Source organism: Artibeus jamaicensis, unplaced genomic scaffold (assembly GCF_021234435.1).
Source record: "Artibeus jamaicensis isolate MK-2021 breed Jamaican fruit bat unplaced genomic scaffold, CSHL_Jam_final scaffold_474, whole genome shotgun sequence".
NCBI classification, from domain to species: Eukaryota; Metazoa; Chordata; class Mammalia; order Chiroptera; family Phyllostomidae; genus Artibeus; species Artibeus jamaicensis.
Genome location: NW_026522046.1, coordinates 17,556,198 through 17,580,038, shown reverse-complemented (window position 1 = coordinate 17,580,038; position 23,841 = coordinate 17,556,198). Strand labels below are relative to the sequence as shown.

The 23,841-nt window shown below is 35.2% G+C and overlaps 1 protein-coding gene across 1 annotated transcript in view; it reads left to right on the top strand.

The window, feature by feature from the left end:
- PRKCI (protein kinase C iota) overlaps nt 1-23,841 on the top strand; it is a 65,982-nt gene that overhangs the window by 15,425 nt on the left and 26,716 nt on the right. The window contains exons 2-8 of the mRNA XM_037137491.2: nt 1,450-1,571; nt 12,032-12,121; nt 13,800-13,850; nt 17,137-17,222; nt 18,346-18,486; nt 20,557-20,611; nt 21,923-21,981. Of these exons, the coding sequence (XP_036993386.1) occupies nt 1,450-1,571; nt 12,032-12,121; nt 13,800-13,850; nt 17,137-17,222; nt 18,346-18,486; nt 20,557-20,611; nt 21,923-21,981 (604 nt within the window). The remainder of the gene's footprint in view (nt 1-1,449; nt 1,572-12,031; nt 12,122-13,799; nt 13,851-17,136; nt 17,223-18,345; nt 18,487-20,556; nt 20,612-21,922; nt 21,982-23,841) is intronic.

The following is a 23,841-nucleotide window of genomic DNA, read 5'->3' as shown; positions in this document are numbered from 1 at the left end:
ATTGCAGTTTTAATTTTTTTTACAGGTGACTAAAAATTTAAATTTAGTCAACTGTTCGTATTGTTCATCTCCTGTTTACTTTCAGTAGCCCCTAAGATTGCAGTTTTAATTTTTTTTACAGGTGACTAAAAATTTAAATTTAGTCAACTGCTTTACCAAATTTAGTCATCTGCTTTACATCTCCTGTTTACTTTCAGTAGCCCCTAAGATTGCAGTTTTAATTTTTTTTGCAGATGACTAAAATTTAAAATTTTAAATCTCTGCTCTGTGTTTCAAGTAACCTGTGTTTGTTCATAGTTCTTAACACAGTGTCATTTTCTTTGTTTCCTCAAAATATAACTTACCGAGTGACCATTCTGTGCTAGGCACTATATTGGCCACTAGGAATGTAATGAACTTTTACCAAGATTACATTGTAGATAGGACAAGGGATAGACTTTAAACGTTGGTTTATCCGTCAGGTGGTAGAAGAGGTAGCCAGGGCCAGTTCACGCAGGGACTTGTAGGCTGCTAGGGACTTGGATTTCACTCTGCATGAGATATGAAAGGCATTTGTTGAAGAGTTTAAAACAGAGGAAGGACACAAACCACATGCATTTTTGGAAAAGCATTCGTTTTTAGAACAGTGTGACACAGAGATCGTTATATGTGTTAAATTTGAGTCATTCCATCTGTTTAACTTACGGTACCTTTGGAAGGATGACTGTGACTGGCTACTGCATGATTGTATCATATGGAGGCTTCTCGTGGTTCCTGGAAGGAAACCCAGGCTCCCTCTCTAAAGTGTTCTGTTCCCGTTGAAGTGTTATCAGAGTAGCAGCTAGGTGGGCTTACGGACAGTTGCTTACACATTTATGTCTATTCTTATGTTTTGGGGGGCATCTCCCTTAAAATATGGATCATTAAAAAACCAGTTTGGACAGATGGGAATTTTTTTGGAAGAAGGTGAACACCAAGATGTGAGATCTAAAAAAATCATGCTAGAGAAGGAATGGTCGACAGTCTTCTGGGGGGTTAACCTGTGGAAGTTAGGGCTGAGGAAGGACATGACAGATCTTTGTCAAATTATTGAAGGGCCGTCTCTTATTCAAAGTGTAGACTTTTTGAGAGAAAGAGAGCTGGCACTAGTTAGTGATTGGAACTGTTTTCTGTTAAGTATAAGGCAGAAGCTATTCATCTAGGGAGTGCAATGCCTAATAAAAGAATGATCTTCTGAAGATGAACATGAAAGCAAAGACGAGACTACCATCTGTGAGAGCAGTTAGGTGGATATTAAATTGAGGCTTCTCACCAATTTAATTTTACTTGACAGCGTGAGTTTGCTGGGAGCAGTACATGCTGATGCGCACACAAAATAGCTAAAGTCCGTCAAATTGTCTGGCATCAGCAATGTGTGGAGTGTTACTCATTGTAGTCATTCTCAAACTCAGAACTCCTTTTCTCTTTCAGGGATATCATGATCACACATTTTGAACCATCCATCTCCTTTGAGGGCCTTTGCAGTGAGGTTCGAGACATGTGTTCTTTTGACAATGAACAGCTTTTCACCATGAAATGGATCGATGAGGAAGGTGAGTGGTAATGAGAGGGCTCCAAGTGTGAGCGTTTGCTGTAAGATACTATTCTGTCATTTGTTTTTAAAGTAGAATAGAAGTCCTAATTTATTTAAGGGGGAAAAAGGTATACTAGAAATTTGATGCCATTCTTATTTTTCTTTATTTAAATTGAAAGAAACCAAAGGATACGATGTTTGTTTTGCCCTTTTTACCTTAAAATACAGTGAAATTAGTGTGACCTTTTTTCCAGCAATAAGATAAACTTGTCATCAAATAGTATTATATTTTACTTTAAATTTGAATGTGTTGTCTTATATTTTAACAGACCTTCAATAATTTGACAGTGGGTTTTTTTTTTACTGAATATTACTTTAAAGAAAATATAATGGAATAAAAGTATTGTGACAAACATTCTTTCAAAGATGGTGGCAGAAACTCTGTACCTTGCTGGCTTGTACTCAGGAAGCACTGATTGAATATCTGTGTACCAAGGATAGGTATTTTCTATCCCCAGACGCAGAGTCTCATAGGGAGATGGTCATAGGAATAACAAATATGGTAAGTTCAGCATAAATGCACAGGGGCCTTGGAATACAAAAGAAGCAGCATCTAAAATGGCTGAAGTATCTGTGTTGTTTGAACTACACTATAACACAGGGTAAAGGTTTTTTAATTGGAGGAGGTGAGGGGAAAACCATTTAATAATGAAGAGTAAGATATAAAAAGGTACAGAGGTATAAATAACATGGCATGTGGGGAAAAGCAGCAATTCACTTAAAGTTTGGAGAGCAGTGAGGTATGTGGTCTGTGGAACTTGCTGGAAAGGGAATCTCAGGCCCCATCACAAACCACTGAATCAGAATCTTCATTTTAACAGAATCTACAGGTGAGTTGCACGAATATTAAATGTTGAGAGGTTTGGAACTCTGCAGGTTTTGCAAACCACATTAGACTTTATTTTATATGATAGAATGTCCTTGAAGTATAGTTAAAAGATACCCTGATATAATAGTTTGTATAGTGGTTTTCTGTTAATTGTAATATGAATGGAATTTCACTTAAGGAATGTTATTATAATATTCAGCTCAATATCTGGGGCCATTTCTATGTTCCCTGATATGAGGAGCCCTGGGAAGATTGTATTCTAGCTCCAAGCTACAGATAAGTTCACACCAATTTTCACTTTTTAAAGACATTTTTAAAGTTCCTCTAAAGTAATCTATGTTCACTGTTTGGGGAAAAAAAGTAGCACAGATGTTTATGAAATTTAGACATCTTTGCTCTTTTGCTTCTGTCCTCCCTCACCAGTCCCAGTCCCTCATCCTTTGCTCTTTCCCCAGAGGAAACCACTGGTATTGAAAATAAATATTTTCTTTTTAAAATATTTATTATTATTATTTTTTTAGAGAGGGGAAGGGAAGGAGAAAGAGTGGGAGAGAAAAATCAATGTGTGGTTGCCTCTCATGTGTCCCCTACTGGGGACCTGGCCTGCAACCCAAGCACATGCCCTGACTGGGAACCAAACCAGTGACCCTTTGCTTCACAGGCCCGTGCTCAATCCACTGAGCTACACCAGCCAGGGCAAAAAATAAGATATTTTCAATACACAAATTTGTGTATGCTTACATACACAAATTACATATTTGTATAAGCATACGTACACAAATATGCTTATTTTTGTGCATTGTTGATAAACACTTTTTAAAACAAAATGTATCGTATACAAACTGTTAATCAATATATTCCTTTTATGTAGTGTATTGGACGTTTTTTCATTTCATTGTGCATCAGTTTTCACCGTTACCTTTTTAAACACTGCATAGTATTTCATAGTGCAGATATTTTATGATTTATTTATTTAACCCCTTATTGATGGACATTTGGATAATTTCCAGTTTTTTACTACATGGAGCAGTATGTACCACATGTTTCTATATGTAGTTTTGTGCTGTTGTATGGGATTCTCTGTGTAGCAAATGCACAGAGTATGCACAGCATAAATTTGGTAGGCAGTGAGTTTGCTGCCACTTTGTGGCACACCTACACTGGACGAGAGCATCCCTTCACTTTGCCCTTGCCATCCCCAGGTATTATGAGTCCTTCACAGTTTTTAAAATCTAATAAGTGAAATGCTAGCTTGGTATTTTAAATTTTGTGTTATTTAAAAGTAAAACTGAGTATCTTTATCTTTTCAACCACGTTTTGACCTGTTCTATCACAAGGGTAGTTTAAATATTGTTAATTAAAAATGGTGTGCATAACTTACAGTATATCTTCAGCCCAAAAATGAGACTGTATAATTTAGCATATGCATAGAATATAATTAGTATCAATAAACTGAGTCTTACCATGAGCCATTGTTATTTTCATTTTAATCCTGTTCTGATCATTTCATGTTGTTTCTTTGCCATTTAGAGGTTTCACAATCAGTAGTTTTCAAATTGTAGTGCACATAGGAACCACTAAATATCTCATTTAAAAAATTGACATTCCATTAAAATATCTTATAGTATCCTTATGCTTTGTATTATCTTTGCCTGAAGAGTTCTTTTTCCAGATTGTCACATGGCTGTCTCTTTTCGGGTCTTAACTCAAATGTCATGTCCTCCGAGAAGCCTTTTACCCTTACTCACTTTGCCTCTTATTTGTATGGTAGAATGTAAGCTCCATGAGACCATGTCTTTCACTGTGGAACTCCAGTGCTTAGAGCAGTACTCAGTAATAGTGTGCACCAAAAAACTGTAAGTTGTATGAAATGTTAACATCAAGCCTTTCCACAGTGTAGTTTTATGTCTGTTATTGGAGATTTTGGCATTGGGAGTAGCAGTGAATTCTGTTTTTTCTTTGTAATTGCATATTTTAATTAACAGTCACATAATGAATTTAACTATCTAGTGAAATTATCTTTTATAATGCACTTCATAGTTTTTCTCTGTAAATAGCTGTTAAATGTCTTCATTTTCTGGAAGAAAACAACGAAACTGTAGCCTTTGCCTCATTTAAGTAAAAAGTTAAACTTTCCATTAAGGTCTGTTGATTCCCTTCTTACCCTGGTTAATCCTGATACTAGTCTTTTCTTAATTTTAGGCATACAGAGCCAGTAGTAATTATTTAAGTTCCTTGCAATTATTTTTCAGTTGTAATTTTGTCCTTTGTTTTTAGCCACGTAGGCATTTCTCTAGGATCAGTGGAGGACAGAACTATAATTTTATTTCCCTGGTTTATGAGAAACACTGTTCTAAAAGCTAAACTTGTTATTGTGGGATTTTATATTAGAGCAAATAAAGACCATAAGCTTACTCGTTTCTTTAAACAGATTTAAGACAGCCGCCCTTTTTCCTTGTGTCCAAAACCACTTACCGATTTGTTTTGATGAACATGCGGGAAAACCGGTTTGCTTAATGTAACTAAAGATTTTAGAATGAATAGTAATTTTGTAACAATCATAATACCCCCCTTTCTTGCAGTCTGTGAGAGAGCATGGGGCAGAGGATGATAATGTGATTTTTTAGTTTATCGTACTTTAATTGTGGCCATTTTTCCTTAAGGATGTACTTTTTATATTACAACCTAACAGCATTTTCTACATTTCTATTTCATGGTCTCAATACCTGGTTTAAATTTCATCATGTTTTTTTTTCCTGTCATTTCTCTTTTACTAGAAAGGGGCCTTTGGATATTTTGTCTTTTAGTAAACTTTTTATTAAGAATAATCATGCTTTTTACAAAAATACTGACTTACGAAGGAAAAAGTATCTCTGGGAATCCTCAGATACCCAGAAGTAGCTGCGATAAACAAATTGATGATGTATGTTTCTATGAATACACAACTAGAAGGGACATGGTAACAATTTTTTTCTTTCTCAGTGGACTGATATTGTACAAGCTCTTATTTAACTTGCCTTTTCACTTAACATCTGGTGGATATTTTTCTCATTAGTGCACAAAGGTTTATCATGTTTCTCTTAAATGTTTGTGGTATTATATGATATGGTTGTACCCTAATTTATTTAACCAATTCCCCTTTGATGGGTATTTGGATTGTTTGTAATTTAACTATCAAAAATACTAGTGCAGAAATATCTTTGTGCATATAATTTGGGGGCACCTGTACTGTATTATCTGTAGGGTAAATTTCCTGAAGTGGTATGTGTCCAAAAATATTGGACTTTTGTTATACTTTTTACCACTAACATATGTGAATTCTCTTTTTTATACCCCATAAAAGACTATGTGAGGGGAAAAGCTGAAAATGATTTGCAGAGTGAGAGAAGGTATTATTTGGATTTAGCTCTTTAAATTCATGTCCTATTGGTTTTGAAAAACTAGATTCATGGAAATTTAAAATGAACATACACATTCTTTGGCATGAAGAGTACGGATTTTTCCGAATTCCAGGAGGTTAAACTTCTTGGCTTGCATTCTGAAACTGATGTGTTAATAGGGGAAGAAATTGAGTGCCAAGATGTAACAAAACTGTGTTTAGGATGGTAAGGAACATACTTCTTTTATGTGATATTTTCTAAACATCTTTAGTCTGGCATAATTTTAGGTGGTGTGTTAATAACTAAAAAAAACAGATCGTTCTTCATACTTCATCACCCCACACTGTATACTAACTGTGGTAGTCATGTCGGCAAGGGAAAAGCTTTTTGACTGAATGCATAGTCAGTGCTATTTCAGTTACTTTGTTAGCAGTACTATGGCTCCAAACCTGAAAATTAAACCATGAAAATCAACATCAATAAGAAAAAAACATCTAAGTACTCATGAGCCAATCTTGCTTCATAACTCGTATTTTCTCCCTGCCTCCTTTAACATTTCTTACAGTGGAGGCTTATGGGTGAATTCTTTCAACTTTTTCATGTCTTTATTTCATCTTTTTTTGAAATGGCTTTATTGGGTGGTGGGCACACAATGTAACATGCAAATGATGTGGCATTGAATCATCTACTTGAAACCTATATAATTTTATTTACTAATGTCACCCCAATAAATTTAATTTAAAAATGAAAAAATAGAAAGGCTTTATTGAGGTATAATTGACATCCAACAAACTATACATTTAAAAGTGTACAATTTGATGGGTTTTGACACCTAGAAAATCTTTATCACAGCAAGATATGGAACATATCCAGTAACCCAGACATTTCCTTGTGCTTTGCAATTCCTCAGTCCTACCCCTGCATCCCACGCAACCACTGATCTGCCTTCTCTTGCTATAGATTAGTTTGCATTTTCTAGAGTTATAGGAACAAAATCATATAGCATGTACTCTCTCTCCCTCTCTTTTTTTTGGGTCAGGCTTCTTTCACTCAGCATAATTACGGAGTGAAAGAAGTAATTATATTTGTTTTCACTCAGTATAATTACTGAGTGAAAGAAGTTATTACATTTGTTTATTCCTTTTTATTGATGAGTAGTATTTCATCATGTGGCTATACCACAATTTGTTTATCCATTCATCTGTTGATGGATATTGAGGTTGTTTCCATTTTTTGGCTATTACAAATAAAAGTGCTTTGGTGATCATTTACAAGTTTTTGTGTGGGCATATATTATATGGTAGGTATATATGCTTATTTTCTATAAAATAGGGAAAGAAATTTGGGGAAAGATGAGGTGTGGTACTGCACCGCAGGCACATTCTCAGGCAGATGGTGTTTAGAAAGGAGTTTATATGGAAGTTATGGATCTGGAAATTGATACTTTTTAAAAACTGTCTGTTGCCTGGTGGCCCCTGGAAAATCTTCCTATATACTCTCAGGCATAGAGTACCCCACGCAGAAGGCAGCTTGTTTAGAAAAAGTCCTCAAGCACTTTTAGGTCTAGCCTTTGCTCCTCTGTGCTCTGGACATTGTTCTGCCCAGTAATTTCTGGCTGCTACCATTTATACACCAGGCTGTGTAAATGCCTGAAAGGCAAAAGGGTCAGACTAAAGCCCACTTGGGAGGAACCCCTTGTAGTAGTGGGTGGGGCTGGGTTGAGAGGTGAGGCAAGAGAGGCTGTGGGAGCCTGATGGGGCACTGGAGCTCCCAGGCTCAGCTTGTGCTCTGGTTTTGGGAAGGTCTGCCCTTCCCGTGAGCATCCCATCTCCACTTGCATTGTATGTATCCCTTCCCAAACTGTTCTTTTACTCATCCCTGCATTGCCAGGCAACTACTGATCTGCTTTCTGTCACTACTCTATGTATATAAATGACAAAGTGTAGTGTTTTCTTTTTTAAAAAATATTTATTTTTAAGTGCCTTTTTAAAAAAGTGTTTATTTATTTAGCAGTAGAGGAAGGGAGAAAGAAAGGGAGACAAACATCCATGTGTGGTTACCTCTCACTTGGCCCCCACTGGGGACCTGGCTCGCAACCCAGGCATGTGCTCTGACTGGAAATCAAACTGGCAGTCCTATGGTTCACAGCCCGTGCTTAGTCCACTGAGCTACACCAGCCAGGGCTATTGATTTATCTTAGGAGAGGGGGAGGGAGGAGAACATTGATCATTGCCTCTCATACACACCCCAACCAGGGACTGAACCCACAACCTGGGCATGTGCCCTGATTGGGAATCAAACTGGTGACCTTTTGGTTTGTGGGATGACGCCCAACCAATGAGCCATACCAGTCAGGGCGACAAATTATAGTGTTTTTATGTGCTTTTAAATTCATATAAATGCCATTATTAAGCATATACTTCTGAAATTTCCTTTTTTTTGACTGGGCATTATCTCTTGACTTGGATTCATGTGGAATGAGAACTAGAATACTCCTTTTTAAAAATTCTGTTTTTATTGTGGCGAAATATATGTAACATAAAATTTACCATTTTAACCTTGTTTAAGTGTACAAGTCAATGACATTAAGCACATTGTTTACATTGTGCTGTAAACAATGTTTACATTGTTTTGCAACCATCCTTACTACCCATTTCCAGAAGTTTTTTATCATCCAAACGGAAAACTACCCATTAAACAGTAACTCCTTACTCCTTCCCTTCTAGCTCCTGGTAACCTCCCTTATATTTACTGTCTCTATGAGTTTCTGTCTCGGAATTTGTCTCTAGGTCATCTTTAATTTTGAAAGATAATTTTCCCAAGTAAATAATTTTAGGTTGAGTGTTTTGTCGTTCAGTAAACTGTCTTCTATCTTGCCTTGTTTCTGATACAAAATTTGCTGTGAACTTTGTCTTTGTTTCTCTGAATGTAATGTGTCTCTTTGGCTGCTTTTAAGATTTTTCTCTTTATCACTGGATTTAAGCAATTTAATAATGATAGTCCTACTTTAGTATTCTTCATGTTTCTTGTCTTGTCATTTGTTGAGCTTCTTAGATCCACGGGTTTATACTTTTTATCACATTTGGAAAATTTTCGGCCGTTGTCTCTTCAAAATTGTGTTTTCTGTTACCACACCCTCCTTTATAGAGTTCAGTTATGTGCATATTAGGCTTCTTGATGTTGTAAAGCTCAGTAATGCTGTTCATTTTTCAGTCTTTTTTTCTGCATTTCATTTTGGAAACTTTTATTGATGTGAATTCAAAATCACTAAACTTTTCTTCTGTAGTGTCTAATCTGCCATAAATCCTATCTGGTAATTTTTTTCATTGTAGACATAGTTTTTCTAGGTGTTCCATTTGGGTCTTTTAAAATATTTCCATGTTTCCTTAACATACTCAATGCTTCTAGATTCTTAAACATATTGGATATAATTATAATAACTCTTAATTTCCATGTCTACAGATTCCTTGTTCTGTGTCAATTCAGGGTCATTTCAAGTTGATTCATTTTTCTCCTGTTATGGGTCATTTTCTTGCTTCTTCACATGCCTGGTTATATTGTATTAGATTCTGGGCATTGTGACTTTCGCCTTATTGGGTATTGAATATTTTTGTATTCTTGTAAATATTTTTGAGCTTTTTTCCAGAATGCATTTAAGTTACTTGGTAACAGTTAATTCTTTGTTGCTTGATTTCCAATATCTTTAGTCATTTTTAAAATTTGTTTTGTCTAGTTTTTCGGTTGTTCGAGTTGGAGGGTTAACACCAGTTCCCATTATTTCATCTTCTCCAAAAGTGGAAGTTGAGGGTGGATAGCTTGATAAGATAGCATGTGCTTCTTTAACCACTGATTTCCACCTCCCAGAAAAAAGGTAGTAAGAAGCCAGGAATCCATTACTATTATGATAGGGCCCAATATTGAAAGGATTACCACCTAAACACCATAGCATCCTCAGAGAATTTTTACAAATCTGTATTTTAAGCAACAGAGCCCTTTAGAGTAGGGAGTGCAATGACTTTTGCAAATGGTGTGTAGTGTTCTGAATCCGATGTCCAGATGCAATGGAAAGGTCCCGGTAGGAACAGACACTCATTCTGTAAACCCCTGGCAGGCTTAAACATCAGGGAGGGAGGGGCCTTGGGTGGTGCTGTCTCAGTCAAATGTGAAAGGTCACCAACCTTGGTTTTAGGCTATGTTGATTCTGAAAGGCGGGGCACTGAGTTCAGTCACATGTTGAAATAACTAATGTAACTAGAGTTATCTATGTTTCATGTTCTGCATGTTGTCAGGTTACCTCATAAATAATTGGATATTGCATAGTTATGAAACATTTTGAGGTCCAGTGCTCTGATTTGCTTTTTTCCTTTTATTTGTGAGAAGAAAATGTAGATACACTGAAAAAAGACCAGTTCTTCTGGCTAATGTACAGATTTCATTATCATGAAATTCGTTGAACTGAGCAGATATCACTGTTTTAGGATGTGAATTCAGATTTTAGTAGTAGAGTGGGCTTTAAGAAATGGCTTTTCCTTTCATCTTTCCTTCATGATGACTCTCTGGAATGTTTTACTTCTGAGTAATGTGTCCTGCTTTATCAGGCATTAAACAGTTGGCCCAAAAGGTAATACTTGAACCGAAAACATTCAGTCTAATAAAAACAAAATAGATTTGAATATATGTAATGTCAGTTATTAACTTTTATTTCCACACTTACTTGTGGTTATTCAGAAGTATCAGTCTCTAGGTATAAAATTAAAAGTGGGTACAAGTTTCAACCAGCAACAAGTAGATACTCATCTGGCAAAAAGGCAATGTCTAGCAAAAAGGAAAGATTGATATTTTAAAATATGGTTATAATGACACCTTTAACAATAGTTAATTCTGTTTATGGCTTTTGATCAAAGTGCAATAACAAAAGCCATATCCTTGCTGGATCAAGCATACTCTGAGTCACTTTAAATATGTGATCTTTAGTATTCCCATCATGCTTACTGTATAGCTAATAGCCCTCATTTTTACATAGGAGAAAATTGAAGCTTAAACAAGTAATTTGCGGAAGTCTCATGAGGAGATGAGATCTGGAGCCTGGGAGAAATCCCGGGTGCAAAGTACTGCAGGACACCACTTTGAGAGATTTTTGATGCTTCTTGGGTGGGAGAGAGGTTTTTGAGAGGGAGAATCAAATATGCCTTTGCCTGAGAAGAGCTGTGGAAGGAAAGCCAAAATAAAAATTGGAACTAAGGAAAACTAATGGAATAATACCCAGAGAAGACAGAGGAAGTAGCCAAGTTAGAGAACAGAACAGACACCCTCATTTCTTTGAGATAGCAAGACGACTTTGTTTTTCTCTCTCATGCACTGCAACAAGTTCTCTGCACGGAGGGACTGAGGTTTGGACAGGGTTGGTGCCATCTAGTGCGTGGTAACTTTTGGTGTACCCACAGGAGTGATCAAAAGAATAGCAGCGTTGAGGGCCCAGCTTGGGCCCTAACTATGTGCAAAATGACTTTTCACCCAGGAATGCCATCCTACGAAGAAATGTGTCGTCTTATTGATTGCCGGGGATGATTCAGTTTTTTGGCTGGGTGACTAAGGGAGGGGTTTTTCTCCCTTCCCCTCTGTGTATAAGTTTTCTAAATCTATACACGGACATGTAAAGGCTCAGATAGGACTGCTCTTCAGTCCAGAGTGCCTTGTTAGCCGCACCTCCTTTCTGTGAGTCTCCTGAGCAGGTGAAAGGAAGAAAGGAAGAATTTGACAAAATGATGACATGGAGACCTCTAACAGACTGTATTATGGAAATGGAACTACTTTTACTTACTCTTTTAAAGAAACAGGTAACAGGAAGCTTGTCTCTGGCCATTAGTCATATTGCAGGGGCAATCGACAAGGTGGTCAGTGGTAGAATGTGTTTGCTGTATTTTGAATATGTACATTATTGAGAATGAAATGGGTTTATACAAATCGGTTTACATAAAATTGGTTATCTACAAACCTTGTAATATTTTGTAGAAATAGAAGTGGAAATTATATTACCTACTTTAGAAAATAGAATTGTCTAAATAAATATCTAAAGATTTGTCCTTGTCAAATACTTTTCCATGCACATATATGTAATTCCTCAAGATTTTGTGTAACAGACATTGTTTATTAATCTCACATTTGCAGGATTTAAAAAGTGAGCTTTGCTTTGCTTTTTATGTTTTGTAGGAGACCCGTGTACAGTGTCATCTCAGTTGGAGTTAGAAGAAGCCTTTAGACTTTATGAGCTAAACAAGGATTCTGAACTCCTGATTCATGGTAAAGGATTAATCGTGTCATACTCTTCTAGAGCAATAACTCAGAAAAAAAATAACCGTATGTTCTTGACAATTTAAAACATAATACTTATGTCATTTTCTTAATCTCTATCCCTTGTCTCTATATGATTCCCCTTATTCAGTAGTTCCTCAACTGCTAAAGAAGACAAAATCAATCTCTTTCTTAATCTTGGGAAATTTGTTATTTGTGTATGCCTCCATAAATATTAAAAATTAGTGTTTCACAACAAACTTTAGGATAGAGGTTAAGAATTGAGAGCCCAGTTCCACCTTGCATCCCCTTGCAGTTTTGCAATTTATGCAAATAATGAGCTCTAAAAGTAAGATATCTGAAATGTCCTTTCTTTTGTTTAAGGGGTAACAGTGAAACTATTTACATAGTTATTGTAGACATTAGGGTGTTAAAGTTCAGCAAGCCTGAGAGGTAGGTGGGGGTATAGGAGAGGAGACCCAAACTCAGCCACCATGTAACTATAGACGTGTACACCATGTACGATGTGGGCTTGGGTTGTAAATCTAGGAATTCCGATTCCAGATCTGTGTTCTTGTCATTCAGCCATGCCACTCCTGTTTTTCAGCTCACGTAGAACTCACGTAATGTACTGCATTGCATTGCAGTACATGGCAGTTTTTCATGGAACATTTGGGGAGCTTTAGGAGACCTAGAGAACTCTTTAAGAAACAGATATAAATCTCCCCTAAGTATAATGAATCATTTCAATACCTTGTTATAATTCCCTTATACTTTTCTGTACAGTGTGTTTTTGAAAAAATAGTAGTTTGACTTTTTTTCTGCCTTCAGAATTTGACATAGTAACTCCCAAGGGGTCCATCATCTAATTTGTTAAGATCCTAACAGACTTTAGAAGGCTTGCATTTCAGGGGTCATCTCTTTTTAAAATAAAATTACAATGAATGTTTAAAGAAACAATTGATCAATAGTATTAAAGAGTTTATTTTAAGTTTTAATACTTTTTATACTATATCAGAGATCTGTTTTCAGAAGTTAGTTTACATTTCCTCTTTTAAAAATACAATATGTGAGGAACTGTGCTTCCCTAACTCTGTGCTCTTTGTTTAACCTTGTCCTTTTGTATATCACAGACCACAAATAGTTGACTAAATGTTCATAAACATACTATTTCTTTGTACTCTAGCTCTTTATTAAAAATGGTCTGAATTACGTTGTTTATAAATATATAGTTCCTAAGATAAAACTTAACATTTTGGGGTTTTGGCACTATTTCTGGTGATGTTTTAAAAACATCTTTTAAAAAACTGTAAAGCTTATGTTCATATGTGTATGCATTTTTGTAATTTAGTTTTAATTCTTCATTGTAGTACACTTATCCCTACAACAGATATTTAAGGAAATTGTGATTTCTCTAAGGGCAAGAATAATTAATGATATAATAGGGACTGGAGTGAGATTTGAGCTTCTTACTCATTATTTGTGGGTGCTCACTGTTGTGAAAACTGTTTTTAGATAGCCTTGGTAAAGTGGATCTCTTTAGAACAGTAATACCATATGTACTTATCTTATGTCAAGAGAAAGTTGGGTTGAAATTTGGATCAATTTTTTGATACCCGGATTTCAAATTCTGTGTGATTTATATGTTTTAAATACGTTATATTCATTTCTGTTTCTTTTATTTTAGTATTTCCGTGTGTACCAGAGCGTCCTGGAATGCCCTGTCCAGGAGAAGATAGTGAGTATTTATATTACTAACACCTTTGAATAAAGTTATTTATGATACAATGGCACAAGTGAAAGGAGATTAGAAATAAAACTTTTAATTCATTTGGTTTCTTTTTCATTCTTTAGTCTGATTTAGCATATATTAACACCTGCCTAAATTCTACTTTGCCAAATCTAAATAAGGCAGTTTTTAGTCGTAATTCACTGACATAATTATCTGTTATACTTTTGAAATAAAATTAAGTTAATTTTAAGTCATGTCTTCTGGGTTTTTAATTCTGGAAATGTTTAAACCTATGGAGAAGTTGAAACAACATTCAAAACAAAGATACCCATGTATCCTTTGCCTAGATTCACCAATTTTTAACATTTTCTGTGTTTGCTCTATCTCTGTATTGGTATGTATGTGTGCACACATACGCATCTGTGTATATACTTGAGAAACATACTTGTTTTATTTTTTTTCTGCTATACCATTTGAGAGTAAGTAACTGACATAACACTTTACCTCTAAATACTTCAGCATACATCCTTAGGAATTGTTACAGGATCTTCTTTTGAATATCCAAGCTATTGGATACAATTAATCAATGAAGTAAAAGAGTCAAACAACTATTTGGCCTGGTGTAATTTAAATATGCAAGCTTAAGCCCCTGGCTGGGTAGCCGTTAGCTCTGTTGAAATGTAGTCTTGATACACCAAAGTTGTGGGTTTGATTCCCACTCAGGGCATATACAAATATCAACCAGAGAATGCATGGGTGAGTGGAATAAGAAATCGGTGTTTCTCTCTCTCTCTCACCTCTCCTCCCCTCCCTGTTTCCCTCTCTCTAAAATCAGTAAATAAAAAATACCATTTTTTAAGATCTTATGTATTTTTAGACAGAGGGGAAGAGAGGGAGAAAGAAGGAGAGAAATATCAATGTGTGGTTGCCTCTAGCACACCCCCTACTGAGGACCTGGCTCACAACCCAGGCATGTGCCCTGATTGGGAATTGAACTGGCGACCCTTTGGTTTGCAGGCTGACGCTCAATCCCCTGAGCCACACCAGCTAGGGCTAAATTTTTTTTTTAAATAATGCAAACTTACATATGATCATAGATTATTGCTTTTGACGTATGGTATAATTTCTTAATTGTGGATATTAGGCAACTCATTTTTATTTGTGGTTTCTGCACATATCCATGACTTTAGAAGGAATTGTGGTAAATGTTTTGTTTTGAATTAAGTAAAGTAATAGTTCTATCTTTTAACTCTATGACTTCACGCAACTTGGTGAAAAGGAAAAATTAAGGAACCATGGGTGTTTGTATGTTGAGTTGAATGGGGGCCATCTACTATATAGGAAAATGGGGAAATATAAGGAATAGGAAGAACTCTGAAGCAGTAGTGGAAAACTTAGATTTGGACTCAGCTAGGAATATTTCTCTGGACGCCCAGTGGCAGATGGAATAAAGTCAGTTTATGCTGCCTTCATAGAGCTGTTGGAGAGGCAGTTGTTCTCTCTTAACCAAGTCCAAGTCCTGCAAGACTTGCCATCAGAGCAGATCTTGGCTCCAGAGTCGCATCTCCCAATCTATTGTGGGTCTGTAGCACACTTGCCAGATAAAATATTATTTCCTAACTTTTTACTATATTTCATGCTCACTTTCCCTCTTTAAAATTTGCTTGTGGAGATTTTGATACCACTCCTTCCCTAGTATGTAAATATTAATAAACTAGAGCGTGGGGAAAATTGATAACCATTAATGTGGTCTCTTGGCTCTTCTAGTATCTAGCCAATATTAACATGTTTAAATTTAAGTATATCAATTCGTAGTTCACGAAAGCTTCTGAAGTAGGATTTCTTTTAGGTTAAGATATTGTTAAGAGTAACTTTCCGCTCTGGTTACTCCTAACAATAAATAATTAAAAATAAAACATCTATATTAAAGGTTTTATATTTAATACTGTCTCAAGATTTCTAATTCAGAACATTTCAGCTGGTCTTTTCTATCTTAGTTTTAAATGGTAAACTCAGCATTACATTTGCTTTAAAATGAGTTTACAAACCTAATGGAATCTTTCCACAGCATTAACAACTATTGTGGAATATTACTATTAATAACTAATAGACTGTGCACATACACATACACAAATATCAAAAAGTGGTTGATTTAATGAGAACCACGCAGGTGATGTAGATTTGATTTTGTGGGAGCTCTTAGTTTGTTTAGGAAAAGTATTCATGTAAAAACCACTGGATAAAAGGTTGTTAAGGAAGAAAATATTCTCGTGGTTACAAATACCGTTAGGTATTTGTGAGAGTACTTAGAAAAAAGAAAATGTATCTTTATAATAAAGAGAACTAGCAATCACTGCCTTTAGCAGAGTGAACACCAGTAATGGGAGTCAACAGTCCAACATTCGTGTATCCCTTGATGTGATGCAGTAAGAAATGCACAGCACCGGTGTATTACTTTTGCCCAAGTATTTAATACTGACTCTGATGAGGAAGCAGATAGATCTAGAAGGTGGGACTTAAGACAACTTCCTAGACTTAGAAAAAAAAGTCTACTTCATGAAAAACAAATAACAAATAAGGCAGAGTGAATGTTTTAGCATACATTAAAGAGACAAAAAAGGTATAGCATCCAAATGCAATGCCTGAATCTTGATTAGAACCCAGAGAAAAAAAGAAAGCTATGATTGACACATTGAGGGCAAATAGAGAAATTTGCATCTGAACTGCATATTAGGTAATAGGAAGTTTTAATTTTCTAAGATGTGGTAATAATATTGTGCTTAAGTGGAATAAGGGGGAATGTCTTTAATCTCAGGCAGTGGGAATTTAAGGTTGAAGTGTTATATCTGCAACTTACTTTTAAGAGATTCAGGAAAAAAGGGGATGTGTAAGTGCAGAGGAAAGCAAGCTCTTTCTTCCGTAGCACATACACTAAAATTGGAAAGCAAAATGTGGTACAGTGTTAGTAGTTGGTAAATCTTGGTAAGGAATGCAAGTGTTTATTGCTTTATTCTTTCAATTTCTCTGTGGACTTGAAGTTTTTTCTAAATTAGAGGTTGGGAGGAAATGAAAAAATAGAAAAGCAATAATAGTTATTGAAACATTTATACTCCATGGGCTTTATTTTCATCTAGTCCCTTGATGAATCTGTTTTATTTTTTACATTTTCAGGTTTTTTATTGGTGTAAATTTTTTTTGCAATCAATACTATGAAAAAAGTTGTAGACTTAATTATAATAAAGTGGTTTTTGTTCACCGTTGTTCATTCTTGAAACTTTTAATCTCTCTTCAGAGTCCATCTACCGCCGAGGTGCACGCCGCTGGAGGAAGCTTTATTGTGCAAATGGCCACACTTTTCAAGCCAAGCGTTTCAACAGGGTAAACCTTAGTTTGTTGAATGTTGATGATTTGAGATATCTATTTTTTGCCTATTATGAAAGAAAAAAAAGTCTTGTTATTCCCTTTTAAAGGAGTAAGTTTACCTAACATTCCCTTGTTTGCAGTACAACTGGTTTCTTGAGGTAATTTTTAATAGAATCTCCTTTCATTTTTAATGTTCCTGATATGATTATTAATTATATGTGTGCCCTAGCTATAAGGCACTTGGATTTTTTTCATATAATTCAAGACACCCAGAAAATAAGGCTTATTTTACAAACCATTTAATAAGGTAATTTTAATTTTCACTGTTTAGAAAATAATAACCACAAACACTTAGCTAGCTTTTACTCTGTACCAGGCACTTTTCCATGTGTTTGGCGTAGATTAATTCACTTAATCCTTACAACAACTTCCTGAGATAGGTACTACATATTTCCATTTTACAAATGAAGAATCTGAGGTACAGGCAGTTAAATAACTTGCTTAAGATAACAAAGTTAGTAAGTGGCAGAGCCAAAGTTGGAAAGCAGTTTATCTCTGGAAGCTCATGGTTTTAACTATTCTTGATAACCATAAATCTGTAGACTGCCATTACCATTTTAAAACTAGTTCTAATTTGTTAATGTAAATAGAAGCCACCACCCGAGGTTCCTAAATTCTTCCTCCCTGTAGCACTGATATTTAAAAAGCTCTGAAATGAAAAGGCACTTTAGGTAGGTACTGCTTTTTAAGAGAGCAGGGCTTTGGTTTGACCTCTGAACGGTCTGGAATGTTTATTTTTGCTTGAGAGCCTTTGTATAGCTTTTTCTGCCATGTTTTTTAATTGGCTTTTCCTGTTTTTATTACTTTCAACCTAATTATATGAAGACTGAACATTCTTGGACTACAGCAGAAAACAACATAGTCACAAATTGCACTAACTCTTTAAAACAAGCTCTCTTTTCCTTTTGTTTTCCCCGGACCATCATAGTTTAGGAAAAGCCATGTATGATGAAGAGAACTGAGCTGGAGAAGAAAGCAACTTGTTTACACTGTTTTAGGAGAAAACTGTTGGGGAAAGATTATGACTCCCCCTCCCCCCCCTTTTTTTTACTAAACTCTGTTGAATCACCCTTTCCAGCGTGCCCACTGTGCCATCTGTACCGACCGAATATGGGGACTTGGACGCCAGGGATACAAGTGCATCAACTGCAAACTCCTGGTTCACAAGAAGTGCCACAAACTTGTCACAATTGAATGTGGGCGCCATTCTTTGCCACCAGTAAGACACAGTTGTCTCTTCATTTTCAATAGAGCATTTTTGATAACACTACTAGTACAAAGGGCTAAACTAGGAGGGTGTGTTAAGGAATCAAACTTAACAGTGTTGTTACAGAATGTGTGTAAGCATACTTTCAGTCCAGCTCATTGTGAATTTGGGAATTGTCATTACAAATTTGTTTGTAGGATATAGTAAACTTTTCTGTTTAGCCTGATACAGAATCCTCTGGTCTGAATCAGGATGATGTAGGGAGAGCCATGTAAAAGGTTGTTTTCTCTTCTTTAAGCTAAATTCACGAGTTTCATAACCTCTATTATTCTAGTACTGACACCAAGCAGAGATCAGGTGAGAACAGTTGGAGTCCTCACCTTTGCTATTTGAAGAGTCAAATTACTGGGGAGCTTTTGCATTAAAATTTTTGTTTTTCACTCTCTGTTTTAAATGCATAATTAAACCATGTTCATTATAGAAAGAAATAGAGAGCACAAATGAATAAAGAAAAATTAAATAAAAATCCCCCATGAAATCTACCATCTAAAGGTAATTTTCATTTGTGTATGTCTTTCCAGAACTTTTTCTGTATAGATTTATATGCATAAACATTTAAAATGCTTCCATGTGGGTTGCATTTTGTGGGTTCCTTGTGAGACTACTTTATAGAAAGTGAAGTGTTTATCAGAAGGCACATATTTGGATGTGTCTTGTTCTTTTACATGCTTTTTAACAAAAACAGTATCACGTATATACTATTTTCTAACCCATTTTTCTTACTAAACAATATAATATATTTGGTCATCTTTCTATATTTAGCTATCTATAGCCTTATCATTTTTAGCAAAGTATTTTGTTATATGTTATGCCTTAATTTTTTAACCTGTTCTTCATGATCAAAACATGAGTTTTCTAAATTTTCCTATAAAGAAAATCAAAATGAACTTTCTGGTAAATAAATCCTTTTATTTCCTTAATGATCCAGAAGTAAAATTGCTGGGTTAAAGAATGTGCATTTTTAAAAAGATCTGAATGCAGCTTTGTAAATTTTGTTCTAGAATGATTATACCGTGTTTATTCATAGTAACTTCTTTGAACATTGTGAAAGTAGGTTATTAGGGGTATCTCTTTGGCATTAGAATTATGTAGCTAGTTCATGTAAGCTGAGAAGTGGGTTTATACAAATCAGGGTGGTGACAATCCAATCTTAAGGAAAAACAGAAGGCCAAAAATTGTGAACATAATTTCTACAGGTTACTGTTGATAGGTATTTGTGTGCATATTCTTGGGTGATGGATGACTTGTGTGAGTTTATAAATGTAAAAGAAAAGAAAGACAGGGTTAGTAATTATATTTAGAATGGGTGCTAAACGTGTTGAAAAATTTATGAGCTTAGTTTTAAGGCAGCCTTTAGATTATAGTAGTAAATTAATGCTCCTTCTGAAGTTTATCTTTTTTTGCTGGTATTTATTAAACCTGGGTCCAAGATTAATAAAATAGTAACAGTTTGGTTTGAGTTAGCATTATCCTGAGGTTATGGGCAGTAGATTAAGTCAGTTTCTAGGAGGTATTCCTTATCCTTTTTGGGGTCACTGATATCTTTGAGAAATTGCAGAAAAATAGGAAGTCCACAAAAATATACATACAATTTCAAGAGGTTGATAGACATGTTGAAGCCTCTCTCTGGGCCTCAGCTAAAGAAGTCAAATACTAGAGACTCCTGCCAGAGACTTAAAGTGGGTACGTGGAGCTCAAAAGAAGATGAGGCTGTGTAGCAGAGAAGTCAGAGTACACGGGTGTTTAATTTTGATTTCTACTTGGAGGTCTGAAATTAGTTCAGTGTTTCTTCTATCATCTGTAAAATGTGACATTACCCCATTTACAGGAGTATTATGTGGTTTCATATAATAAGATCAAAAGTAAATTAAATATAGCAATATAACTGTCACTTAAGTTATATTTTTTCAAATTTAAATTTTAATATTCTGTGTCTCATGAAAATGATGTTCCTGGATTTGTAGAGATACTGGGATTTTAAAAGAATCCACTGGATTACTGTTTCTTTGGAAATGTTTTTAGGAACCAATGATGCCAATGGATCAGTCGTCCATGCACGCAGATCATGCCCAGACAGGTGAGACTGACGCCGTCAGGAACTGTTGTTCGTTAACACAACATCCTTCAGAGGCTTCTTTAGATGACTCGTTTACCCAAGTTAAAAACATTTCTGTTCTCTCCAAATAAAATTTAGGTAACCATATTTTGCAGTGGCAGTATTGTCACAATATTTAACATATATATATGTTTGACATTTAAAAAAGACAACCATGTAAACTACAACAAATGATTATTTTCTCTGATTTAGATAAATTTCTTTCGAGACCCCTTTAAATTTAGCAAGCCTCTTCTTTTTCAATAATGAAAACATACTGATTTTTGTGGGCCATGTCGACTATGTTAAAGTGACCTTTTTCATAGTGAAAGCTTTATTATTAGGAGTAGAACATATGTAAATGATAGAGGTACAGTATAAAAAATTCAAAAAAGATCATGTGAATTCAGATGTCAAATAAATGCAAAACCTTACATGTGTACCTAGTAAATTTAAAGAGCAGTTAAATGGGACAGAGAAGCCTGATATGGGGTGAATCAAGAAGGCAAAGCAAGGAGTTCTTCTGAAAGGACAGAATGCAGTGTCTTGTTCATAGAAGAAGCTGGTTACATGAAATGTAGGTTTTTGTCTGGGGGACCCAAGTGGCTTCAAGGAATAGAAGCCTAAAGTTTAATTTCTGTCAGTTCTTCACTTGACCTGTTGTGGTGCAGCAGTTAGGGACACTTTGAGTGTGAATGAAGGCAGCAAGGACTGAAAACCCAGAGACTCTCCACCTCCATGCCTTAGTTATACCAAAGTAATTAAATAGAGTTTGTAGAGTCACCCTTATGGAAGGAATTGATTAATTTGTAAAGAAGAGAAATATTTTTTAAATAGCAAAAATATTTGGTAAAGTCAGTACTTGGCTACTGATTGGTTCTTGCTGTCTTTACCCTCATTCAAGATCAGAATTTAGTTCTGGCTGCTATAGCTCAGTGGATTGAGCATGGCTTGCAAACCAAAGGGTTGCTGGTTCAATTCCCAGTCTGGAGCACATGCCTGGGTTGAAGGCCAGGTCCCCAGTAGGGGGTGTGCGAGAAGCAACCACACATGATGTTTCTCTTCTTCTCTTTCTCCTTCTTTTCCCCTCTCTCTAAAAATGAATAAATAAAATCTTTTTTAAAAGATTATGATTTAACTCGTATTTACATATACTTTTATTAGTAGAAACAATTTTAAATGATGAAGACCAGAAATAAAAACTGAAATAAGCAAATGAAGAAAAAACTTTAAGTCAAACTCAGTTAATGGATGCTGTTTTTCTCTCTTTTATGTTTGGGATTGGGTTTTTAGTAATTCCATATAATCCTTCAAGTCATGAGAGTTTGGACCAAGTTGGTGAAGAAAAGGAGGTAAGTTAGTCTTATTGTGCATTATGCCGTTAGTTCTTTGAGACCTGACAGTGTAAAAACATGACAAACTGACTCGCTTAGATTGTAGATCAGGAATGATTTTTTAATGACTCTAGAGTTGTATTCTGATTTAATCTAATAATTGTTATTGGATTCATTTAAATTAAGAAATGATCTGGTAGGATAACTTATTATTATTTTTTGGATAACTTATTTTTATATTAAGATACCATAATCTAAAAATCAAAATATATTTAAGAATGATGTTTAGAATGCTTGCAGTATTGTTTAAATATACTTACAGATCCTTCCATTTTATGGGCTAATTGTTACTTAAGTATAAATGATTAAGCATCTTAATTGCTACTATTTTTTCTACGAAACATTTTATCAGTTTTTAAAACAAAATAAAATTTTAATTACAAATGTTAACTAAAATGATGACCACATTTTTTAAAAGAACTTGTACTAAAACAGATTTGTCATGCCTCACACCTTTTACTCCTACTCTAACTTCTGAGAGGCAACCCTTTTTAGTCGTTCCAGTTGGCTCCATCGTGCTTATACATAACTCTGTTTTTCAATATTAAAACATTATTTCTGGTCATGAAAGATATAGTTCCTACTATCTCATGAATTTTCATTCACTTTTTAATGTTTAACAGGTAATGTTTTATTCTTGGTTACCTTTAAAAAAACCCCAACTTTTTACTATGGAAAATTTCAAACATAAATAAAAGTGCACAAAATTGTATAATAAAGCCCCTTTATCCATTATCCAGTAAAAATAATCATCACTACAAGGCCAGCATTGTTTTGTAATTATATTTAAACCAGTTATGGATTTGTAAGTTTAAATCTATCATTTTACTGTTTTCTGTATCTCACCTATTTATGTCACTTTCCTTGCCTTCTTTTGGGTTAATTATTCATTACTACTTTTTCACCTCTTGTAGCTTGGTTGATATTCTTTTTTAATCATTTTTCCTATTACAGTTGACATGCAATATTGCTTTTATTAGTTTCAGGTGTACAGCATAGTGGTTAGACTATGGAATTTATAATTCACAAAGTGCTCCTCCTAAATCTGGTACCCACCTGGCACCAGGCACTGTATTCCCTGTGCCGTACTTTACATCCCCATGACTATTTTGCAACTACCAATTGCACTTCTCCATCTCTTCAACTTTTTCACCCAGCCCTCCCAACCCCCTTCCCATCTGGCAACCCTCAGCTTGTTCTCTGGTTCTGTTTTTGTTTATTTACTTAGATTGTTCATTGGATTCCACATATAAGTGGAAGCATGTGGTATTTGTCTTTCTCTGACTTACTTAGCATAATACCTTCTAGGTCCATTCATGCTATCACAAATAGTAAGATTTCATTCTTTTTTATTGCTGAGTAATATTTCATTGTACCCATGTACTAATTCTTTATTTAATCATTTATTGATGGGCACTTAGGTTGCTTCCATATGTTGCTTATTGTCAATAATCCTGCAGTCAACATAGGGTTACTACATCTTTTCAAATTAGCCTATTGGATTTCTTTGGATATATACCCAGAAGTTGAATTACGAGGTCATAAGGTAATTCTATCTTTAATTTTTTCAGAAACCTACATACTATTTTCCATTGTGGCTGCAACAATTTGCAGTCTGACCAACAGTGCACAAGCATTCCCCTTTCTCCACATCCTTGCCGAGTATTGTTGATTTATTGATGTTGGCCATTCTGATAGGTGTGAGATGATACCTCATTGTGGTTTTTTAACTTGCATTTTTAACTTGCATCTGATGATTAGTGACATTGAGCATCTTTTCATATGTCTATTGGCCATGTGTGTTTCCTCTTGGTAGAA